Source organism: Azolla caroliniana, unplaced genomic scaffold (genome assembly GCF_043228905.1).
Source record: "Azolla caroliniana isolate FFs.n. ecotype wild unplaced genomic scaffold, voAzoCaro1.0.p SCAF_11, whole genome shotgun sequence".
Taxonomy (NCBI): domain Eukaryota; kingdom Viridiplantae; phylum Streptophyta; class Polypodiopsida; order Salviniales; family Salviniaceae; genus Azolla; species Azolla caroliniana.
In genome coordinates this window covers 5,642,736-5,653,920 of record NW_028230446.1, presented here as the reverse complement: position 1 = coordinate 5,653,920, position 11,185 = coordinate 5,642,736, and the positions used below count along the sequence as shown (strand labels likewise).

Below are 11,185 nucleotides of genomic sequence, written 5' to 3'. Positions count from 1 at the left end.
GCGTGAGTTAGTGCGTGATGCCATAACTGTGTTTTAGAAACAACATACACCAAGAGCCCTGTGAGGCTATTTACACTCTTTGTACAGTCTGAGTGTACTCTGATCTCGTTGTTGTATATCCATTGTATAGTGAAGCTCCATTCTCCATGGTTTTCTCTCGCTTTAGGGTTTTCCACGTTAAATTTGTGTACACTGTTTTCTGTGTTTCAGAGTTTTGTATTTCAGCATATTCCTTTTCTTGTGGATTGGCGATTCGTTTCTCAACATTTTGCTCTAGTTATATTTATACTTATATAACTTAGGGTTATTTAGAAATCTGGCCTAAATAGGCACAACGCTAAACCTATTTACATATGTGGCCTCTTCCAGATGTCTATCTGGATTCAGATCCAAATCTGGTCTCTATTTTCCTTCGGATCCTACTGATTCGGCTCGTGCTCTCCTTCCCATCCAGAGGGACCTTGTTTCCCAACAAAAAGTTCTTCATTCGGAAATAATAGGTTGGAGGTTTGGCTTTGGGATTAATTCTAAAGAGATGTGAACTACCAATATGAAATTTCTTTTTTACAATGTCTAATTGCTCATCAGATATGGAGTTACATATTTCAGATTTGTCAAGTTTTGACACAGAGATCAAGCCGAAATCAGAGATGGACATTGTTTTCCTTTTCCTACAATATTTGGGATCTTTTCATGATTGGGATATGTGTAATGCTTGTGTATTTGATGGTAGACGTGGAGTTAGAGAAAATATATTAAAAGTTGGAGTATTGATGTGGCAAATTTACAAATTGGAGAAAGTTGAAATTCTTTCTTCCGTGAAGTTTTTGTCTTGCCTATTACTGGTTTAGCATGTCTTGCTACCCATTTAGAAGTGACATCACTCAATTGTAATATCATTGTATCATTTTTCACACATTTATTAATATAATTGTGTTTTTTCACCAAACGAGAGAGAGAGAGAGAGAGAGAGAGAGAGAGAATTAGATTTTTTATCGTCCATAAAGAGGTCAATTTTGACCTATCGGACCAGAGTATACATGTGTTCTTGATATGCGTCTCCTTACTAAAATGGGGTATTCATACATTGAAGTACAAAGTCTCGATACGTCAATAATGCAACACATATGAGCTCAACCTTCTAGGTGGTGTCTTAGTATCAAATTCCCTCTTAGTATGTAAGCATATCTAGACGTTTGAACGAATTGCACTATATGTCGAGCATGTGAAGAGCAAGTGACATTCATCCTCTACCATGCCTTCATCCTCTACCAAGTATTGGTAATGAGATAAGGTTGTATACAATCAATAGGCCTCCTTGCTTTATATCGAGACCAACAATCAAGGTTGACATTTGCAATGTAGTATTCTAGATTTGTCCCCTTAGCATCTTCCTACTTCATTCTTAATTATTCCACCAGCCTTTCCTCAATAATTAAATACTGCCTAGTATCACCCAAAAGCTCTAAAAGATCATCCACACCCCATCTTCTAAACCATTTTCTTATGTCAACAACCCAACCGAATGAGAGAATTTTACTCTTATGATTCTTTTGTAGCTTACATCCAACCTTCCAAGCAATACGTGGTAATTGATGATTCGGCATATTCTTGACCTTTGTAATGTATCTATATACTCTTAATAGGATATGATGGTAATGTCTATAAACCTTAATATTATAGCGAGTTTGAAAAGGATATATTTATAATTAGAGCCATAAAGGTGAACTTATAAACTTTTTACAAGGGTTTGTCATCATTTAGCATATCTCCCTAGTGTTAAAGCTTATGCTTCTTGCCCTCTAATCATCTATTAAATTTTAAGTTATAACCTTTGTAATCATAATAAATTATAATTATTATAGGATAATAGAAGATATACCAAGTTGGCAACCCTTGACTTATTGTTGTTATATCAAAGTGTGTGGGAACATGGTAAGTCTCTTTTGTGGTTAAGTAGAACGCCGATCCTTATATGTGTTATTAAATCGTAGATTGAGTTGAGAGTTTGTTTTAGTAGTTCGGCTAACGTAACTAGCTTGAGGGTGATTGGCACTCACATTCTCTTGTCTCATCAACAAAAAAGGTAGAAAATGGTATGTTTCTACACTGAGCGCAAGGTGGTTCTAAAGAACAACATTCAATTAAGAAGAGACTTTTCGGAAAGGAAATTGAAAAGCATTACAATTGTAGTTGATCAACGAGTAAAAATGGCATAAATCCATTCCTACTAAAACGATTATTAAGAGGCATTAACTGGTTTAATTATTTGTGGAAATATTTGTAGTTTGTACGACTTCTCTGATGAAATTATCAATGGTAGAGATTGCAATTTGATCCCACATTTTGAACAAATGATGTTCAGTAAACTCAAAATCAATTTGTGCAAGTTGTCATTGGAATCATTCAAGCTCCCAAGCTTAAGAGTGAATGTGTACTGGTTGTATGCAAGCTTAAAAGAGAGTTGGATGACTATCTTTACAATATAGTTTCTGCTTGCACACTTTGTGTTTAGATTGTGGATTCCGTACCATACATAAAAACTATGATCATGAGTGGGTTATAAATCCACATCTACTTTTGTAGTTAGCTATAGCATTGTGTAAGTTACATTGGAATCTTCAAGTGTAGATTCTAGAAAGAAAGACTAATTGAAAATTGAAATGGCAAAAAGCCTATGATGCTCATTATGATGAGTTGCTTTTTTAGCTTCTTTTGAATTACTTTAGGTAGCAACAAAAGATTCCATACTAGCAATTATAAATTTACAAAATTGGGAATCAAGTATGTATGTATAAAAGGTTTTTACCTCACCTAACAATTGTTTTTTAAATAATGGGTATTATGTGTTTCCATAGTTTAGAAATTCTACCAACACCTTTCCAAATCACGATCCCAAACTACCATATCTAAAATCAACACTGCTATACTACTTCATCACCCATCCTTATCACTTTTCTTGGATTGAGCTACAACACCTTTCCCATGACTTTTGCTCAATGAAAGTGGAGCTTATGACCATGAAGGCCATGACATAATGAACCAATGTCATTGTAGGATATGTAGTTTGATGTATTCTATCGGAAAACTTGTTTCACGTGGCTTTGTAACTAATGGCATTAGTAGAATGTGGGCATATTGGATCATTTTAGTTTGGACTGCCTCCTTTATTTTTGAGTGATGCATCGAATACAATCTGAAATTTCTATGTATGTAATATTTTGGACTCCGTCACATGCATATGGAGATGCATTTTCAGCCAAGCTAAGTTGCTTAGTTGATGCGACTTATAATATCTATTCAAAGATTGTCAAAACTTGTGAGTTCAAGAACATACATCACATGATGACATCAATCTCTCTAATTTCTATATGTATTGTTAAATCACGTTGCCTATAGAAGTGGTCCTAAAAAGTGAATTTTTAAAGCCTTATTATACGGAACCTGTGTGTTGGGGATGGTATATGAAAAGGAAATTATAAAGTGTGAACAGTGTAAAGTTGTGTTTAAAGAAGAAAATTGATTGCATGGTCTTGGTTAAACTAACTTTATGAAACACGGATTTGTAAAACCATATTCAATGAGTTTGTGTGGTATTAAATAGAATAATTTTTGTGAAGAATCTACTCAAACTAGTCAATATATATTGACCAATTATGGATTTATTAGCTTTAAGTCATGGCCTTAGGGGTATTAAACTTGTTGTCACCACTTAACCTAAGACCGTCATTGGTTATTCTAAAACATGTGTTTACCTACCACCAATTGATAGATGCATTCCTCACATGTGTGTTGTGTCTAATGTCTACAAATATGTATATGTATATGTATATGTATAGTGTTTAAATGGCAACAATAATGTTTCCTATTGTGTTTGGAATGTGATGTTTTGTTTTAATATGTCCACAATGGATTCACTATGGAAAGGCAAAGATAAGAAAAGTAGAATATGTAACTTTTGTGACAGAAATAGAAATCTTATGTAGTACCAATTCTCCCTAGTAAATGTAGCTTTAGGAACTCACTTTGAGCAACTCAAAGCACATTGAACATCATGCCAATAAAGAGGGGAGAATACAAAAGTTTGGTATAAAATGCAAAGCACACAAGGGCATGTACGTGTTGAGGATACTCAGAGAGCTTGAGTTAAAGAACCAAGAATAACACTTTCTCCTATAAAAATGCTCTACACAATTCCAAGGGTTAAAAACACGGCACTGCCATTTATAAGGCAATGTTAATAAAGAGAGGAATACATGACGTATTATGGAAACTTTTATGACACTAGAACACTAGTAAAAGAGCTCATCTCTAATCTTATATATTTGGGAGAGCTTGGTCTAAATTATGAACTTAGTCAAGCAATATATTTGTCACATATATCATATTGATATACAAGAAAGATACACTATATCCATAGATCAGTTTTACCTCTGAAGACAATAAGAAAATCTATTTATATATCAATCTTTCTCCAAGTACGAAAAAGCATTGTAAGTTCACTTGGAATGTCATGGATGCTTCTATTTCCCGAGATCATAAGCATGAAAAAAGGATTGTTGAGTACATGCAAGCATAAGGTAAGAAGAAAACCTCACATCCATTTCTTAGAATCACATGGGAAGCAAGTAATAAAATATTCAAACAAATTCGGATGTAAGATATGAAGAAATGGTTTAGAAGATGAGATCATTATGCTAGTTTTATGATGCATCAATAGATTCCTCAGTGAATGAATTATTTTTATAATGTCAATGTTATGTGGAGGCTTAAGTTTCACACATTATACTACATATGTTGTACAAAACCCCAAAATGATCTTCTTTTCCACTTGAGCAAATTGCATATTGCCTATGTGTGCTAAGAGCCCATCCCTTTGGCCATTATTTGCATCATTGGATTCATATAACCTAGCTCACATTCTCTTCAATATGTGAGATAGATCGTAGGAGCACAAGTGAGGGGACTAGTTGAGTTTTTTATTCTCTAAACAAGTTTTGTGAATCTAAGTGGCATGGTCTACTATAATGCTCTATCTTTTATCACATTCAAGTTTGCTCACCAACCATCGTCAATCTGGTCTTCTACCTATGCAAATCTCTCTCGTAGTCACAATGTGAATTGCAATGTTCATTAGTAAAATTCGTGAACATCAAGACCCAAGAGTCACTAATAAACTCCACACACTATTTGATCGTGTTTCGCTTTGGTCCCATCGGTCATGTTTGACCTTCGAAGCATATCCACAATAGGGCGTATCTAACATCATTTATAAATAGGAAATAATAGTATAATTTCTCATTATGATTATGCCTTAAATATTTCCAAATGTCACTATGTTTTAACATTTCTTCAAAATTGGCCCATGTACATTGAATTTAAGGTGACATGGAGCAAAAGATACTTACAAATATGCATCAATCTAAGTATTGAAAAAATGAACTCTCTTTGCTTCTTGGATGTTTGATATCCATGACATTGGGTGCTCGAAATTTTTCTTTGCCTTTATTAATTAAATTGTTTTGTTGAATAAGATAAAACTAAAGTTGATTATACAAACATGATCAATAAATTCATCATTTACCTAATTTTGGAAGAATGTTTCAAAATATTGTCTAATTGTGTGTGTTGTCAATCTCACAAATACTATTGTTCACAATCGGTTGAAAAGGTTTTACAAGCATGCTACTATTCTACACTACTATTCTATTGAATGGGCAATACAATCTTCGCAAGATCCGGACCCTTTCTGCAAAGCCCTTGAAAGAATTTTACTTTTCATTAATGCATATTACCTACTATAATTCCAGAAGATATGCCTCAATGCATGCACTCGCCTTTCACCAGGGCACATCTTTTGTTATTTATATTTTACACAATAATATAAGCTATCAATTTGGTGATTATGTTGATTTTTCAAACATTTTGACTACCTATCCAACAACATGAATAGACAATTAACACATTTCATAATAGAAAGTACTTTCATTCCCTTACATTGTATTTGATGATACTTGGTGTCTCTTATGTCGGTATTATATTATTGGCATAAAAGATCCAACAATTATTCATAATGCAAAGTTTATTGATTCGAAGAGAGTTTTGTCAAACATTGGACGAAGTTATAGATTAGCAATACAGTCATGGTGAAGCACGAGATAAATCCTTGAGAATAATACACAAACTTGTCCTCACAAAAATAGGGATGTCTTTATCCAACTCATCTTCTCCTACTTGCGTGCAGAAAAACGTACTTCTATGAAATACCTTTTCCTTAACGAAGTCAGCATTTCATAATGAAATCGAGTCTACATGAGTAACCTATAGAGACACATGTTTGGTTACGTTTCTCATGTCGCTATGTCCTCTGGAAGTGACAATATTTCTGCATGGCTAAAGCTATTCAATGGCATCCATTTCAATGAAATAGAAGGGGCCGAATTGTGTGACAACATATAGAAAAATTCCTATATTTCACTACCAAAAACAATTTACACCATCTAATGGTAGTGCCATTAAGGTAGACCTAAAAAAGAGGATGTAATGTAATAGAAAGACCTTGTCACGAAGCGTAAATATAAATTGTGGATGCATAGTAGAGACACTCTAAAAACCCTAATTCCATGCATGGATTCCTCTCATACATATTAATCACAACTATTATAAATAACCCTAGATGCATTCCTCTGATAACACACTTTTAAAACATAATCAAATGTGAGGTAAATGTCTTCTTATGGAAACTTGCAAAGAAAGGGTTCAAAAGAAAGAAGCTAGAAGTTGGGGATATCTTTGTGCCTCTTAAAGATGGAAAACTATCTACTACAAGGATAGTAGGATGTGTTTAGTCATGATATTGATCCAAAACTAACCATCATCCATTACTTTGAGCTTGTGGACACATTTGACTGACCATGCAAACATGACTTCCTCACTACATACAATCATAGAAAGAACCATCCATCAAGGTGGACATACAACAAACACCACTTTTTTCATGTTCCATAGCTTCCAAAGGATTTTTCTTTATCTTATGAGATGCGATTTAGATTGACAAGAAACATTTCAACACCTAAGCAATTCAAGCCACGCGGTGTTTGGGGGAGGGGGTACAATGTCTGGTGGAAGGAGAGAGAGAAACAAGCTCCAACCATAAGAGTGATAAGATCCAAAGAGATGAAGAAGAACCATGATGCAAAAGATTCAAACAAGCACATAGGTTGCCTCATTACAAATTCCAATTTTACACTTTGGAGCAAGGATACACACATACATACATATATTTATTAAAGCAGGTTATATTCACCATGGAAAGGAGAAATCCATGGAATACATACATACATACATTCATACATACATAAATACATGGGGAAAAAGCCGCGGTTAGGATTGAACCTATGACATAATTGCATATACTAGGATGATGTGATTAATAAAGAAAAATAGTGTAAAGAGAACCCTTTGGTCAAGAAAGACCATGGTTACGTCAATAGTTAGCATAGGATCATCATCAAATGATTGAATCAGATAAGGCAGGCAACCTTCTAAAGAAGTTCATGGGGGCACTGGGGACCCGTTGCCGGAATCGAGGGGGCCGGAAGAAGTAAAGCCCGAGCAATACACCGATAACTCGAAGCGGGACGACATAGAGAACGATCGCGAATATGAAGGAGAAGACCACGAAGATGGACGTGGCTCGCGGATCACGCCAGCTCAGCAGCGCGTGTATCCTCTCGAGCTGGGACACAAAGTCGGTGAGCACGCTCTGGATGCGGCCCGCCAGCCGCCGGAGCCGATCATACCTCAGCTTGATCACTTCGGGCGATTTCGAAGACGGGAAAGTGTCAAACTCTTCGTCTAGCTCCTCTTCCACTGTAGTGGCGGCTTGCGAAAGCCGTATGTCCATATGCGGAGGATGCGATGGCTGATACCTCCAGTGCCATGCCCCAATCAAGCATATGTAGAGGAAGAGTGTCGGCAGTATTTGCTCAGGAAAGCATACCAGAATCATGTAGAGTAGAATGACTAGGACAGTCGCCAGTTTGTTGCGCCACATACATATCTCGTGGAGCCATTTTGCTAGCCTCCGGGGACCCGAGAACACCGACGAGAATCGGCTCCACATTGCTTTTGTTCGGCGGTAACTCCAATTGTGGGTGTCTACATCGAGAATGTACCTCACGGCCTCGGCTCGAATGGGCGGCTCGGCTCTCTGGAGATAATGGATCTGAATGTTCGTCGCTACCTTCCGTAGCTCTTGCACTTGTTCCATGCTCAACGGCTCCGTGTAATGAAGCTTCGGGAGCAATGGTTGGGAATAAGCTCGGATGAGAGGGAACCACGCAGTGCAAGAAAACCGTACGGCAATCTCAAGATCACCTTTCTTCTTCACACCTGTCTTTTCGAGGCTCACTAGAGGGTACTCATGTGTATACGTTCGATCCGTACACAGTGTTGAGAGCCGGATCCGGATCTTTCCAATGATGCTATCGAGCTTCGCTTCTTTCGCTTCCTTGGAGTCTTTATCACTCTCGGCTTTCTTCGTTGCATCGCTGCTCACAAGGTGATTGTCAAAGACTGCGACAGTGAGCACAGTGCAAGGATCAAAGACCTCCCAAGTGTATTGTTCATGCCATTGAGGTGCCAAGCTACTCACCACAGTTCTCGTCCGGATCCATTTTTTGCCATATTTCGCAATGCAATAAGCATCTGCCGTCCCTTTCCCATCCTTGGTCTTTGTCGGGAGCAACGAACCGGCGGATAAAATCCCGAGCTCAAGAATGCCCATTGGCTTTTTGGATAGGCGCCGATCGGTAGGGCGGACATCGCTAGTGTGATAGGCTGTCTCATCCAGCACATGGTACCCTCCATCTAAGCTCACCGCGATATGGATACGGCTCGTGAACTTTGCCGTGGCAGGCTTCGGGGCCGCCCCTGCCTCTCCGGATTTCCCTGATTCCTCGGCTTTCTTCTCCGATTTCTCGAGATCGAACCACCTTGGCTCCACTGGCTTGCGGTCATGCCGTTTGGGGACATTGTAGAGAGGGATGGCGACTGCACCAATGATCTCAGTCTTGTCTTTGGAGACCTTGTTGATGACATTGATCACGAGCTTGCTGACAAAAGGCTCCGAGGCGACAAAGAGAATCTCGCCCCCCGAGAAAATAGCTGAGCCCGATCCACCGCCACGGCGGCCGGGGGAAGCCTTTCGGGTGTGAACCTGTGTATGTGGGCCCTCGAGATGAACGACCGCAGACACGTCATACAAGCGTATGTCTTTTCCAGGAGGTATAAGATCTTGGGCTTCGATCAGTGTCAGGCGAAGGTACCACAGCCTGGGGGAGATATAGACCTTGGAGCGGTTGAGTGCCATGCCACCGGTGTCGGATTGCCATGCCTCTGGGAAAGCTTCGTCGGCTTGGGTACCAAGCCAAACCGCGAGCATGATCTCTCCCTTCACTCTCTTCTCATCCTTCCTTGGCTCCAGTTTATACCACTGGGGAGCTAAAGGGCTATCGGGGGGTCTTCGGGTCGGGATCTCACTCCAGTCGAATCCAACATAACCCATGAAATCATCTTTGGTCACGGTGTCTTTGTCCCAGACTGTGATCTCAACCGTTTGGGCTCCATTGGTATTGGTCGCAAACGCAAAGACGTTGTTGCTAGACCAATCCGGGGCCAAGGTCTGCTTCTTGACTTCAGTGGTGGCTTTCGCATTACCGACCTTGACTTCGACATAAGGATCGGAGCTACCCGATACATCCTTGGCAGCAAGGTCTTTGGCCTTGACCACTTTGACATATAGATACTGGATTGGCATGACCAAGTCATGGACCACTTTGTGTGAGACCAGATTAGGCTTTGTTCTCTTCACATCATAGCTGCCCACATCTTCTTCCACAAATAGAGTGGTTGCACCAATGGGCTTATTCTCTTGTTTCTTAGCTTCACCTCCTCCTCCTTTCTCATCCTTCTTCTCATCTTTCTTCTCCTCCTTCTTCTCCTCCTTCTTCTCCTCTTTCTTGGGGGCTTCAGGCTCATAGTGGTATAGCTTCAAGTAGATCTCTCCTTTCCCTTTAGCAAACATGGATGTGAACACGCTCTTCTTCTCAAGAGAGTAGGAAATGATCATATCTGAGGCATCTGAGCCTTTCTTCTTCACATGGGAGCAAGGTATGGAGAGCTTCCCAAGAGACTTATTCTGCCCATTCTTAGTGGTATACACACTTAGATCAATGGATTCTTCTTCTAGGACATTCTTTGAACTGACGTTGAACTCGAGTTTCTCGTTCCATACTGGGTTCAGATCTTTAGCTTTAGTCTTTGTCTTCAGCCTCTGGTTATCAAAATCTATCACCACATATGGGCTTGAAGTGCCATCTCCATCTTTAGCTAGCAGGTTCTTGGCATGACAAACCTCCACTACTAACTTTAGATTAGGCATCTCTCTCTCTCTGCTGAAATCACAAATGAAGAAAAAGAAACCTAGATCATGTGGGAATAATCACTGGAAGAAAGTAGATCAATACCCAAATCAGAAAATCACTAATAAGAAAAGGCCTACCTCTCTGATTATGTGGGAGTAACCACTCAAAACAAGTGATTTTCGATCGGAATCAAGTTCAGAAAACCACCTTAATACATGTGGAATTTAATGACTACAGGAAAGTGGTTTTGATCAAACCCAGCATTTTTATCTCTCAGATCAATTACATACCCACTTCAGAAAACCAGACTGTTAAGAATCACTCCAAACAAGTGGTTTTGACCAGCACCATAGCAAAGAAGAAAATCCACCCTCGATCTATCAAAAGATCGACTGCAAAACCCACTTCAGAAAATCACAGACGAAGCAAAAACTCGCACCCCTCAGATCGTGTGGAATAATCACTCAAAAGGAAAGGGAAGTGGTATGGAACAAGAACCGCGGCCAAAAAAAAAAAATCAACAAGAAAAAAAAAGAAGGAAATGAAACCCACTTCAGGAAATGTGGAAAGGAATTGGATTTATTCACTCACAGAACGCGGGTAATCGGGAACACAGGAATCACACACGGTAGCAGGATAAATCCATACCGCCATTGACTGAATCAGGAAAAAACAAAACAGATCCGAAAGGAAAAGAATGGGAAAAAAACAGAACAGAGAAGTAGTATTTCTTGGTTTGTTTATCCAAGCTTTACCTA

The 11,185-nt window shown here is 38.9% G+C and overlaps 1 protein-coding gene across 1 annotated transcript; it reads right to left on the bottom strand.

The window, feature by feature from the left end:
- Positions 1-7,267: 7,267 nt before the first annotated feature.
- LOC147857642 (FT-interacting protein 7-like) lies at positions 7,268-10,845 on the bottom strand. Its single transcript, XM_087326839.1, has one exon. The coding sequence runs from the start codon at positions 10,442-10,444 to the stop codon at positions 7,511-7,513; it is 2,934 nt and encodes a 977-aa protein (XP_087182965.1). The 5' UTR covers positions 10,445-10,845; the 3' UTR covers positions 7,268-7,510.
- Between the last annotated feature and the right edge of the window lie 340 nt (positions 10,846-11,185).

Coding starts and splice junctions, on each gene's coding strand:
- LOC147857642 (XM_087326839.1), bottom strand. CDS start 10,444: ATGCCTAATCTAAAGTTAGTAGTGGAGGTTTGTCATGCCAAGAACCTG.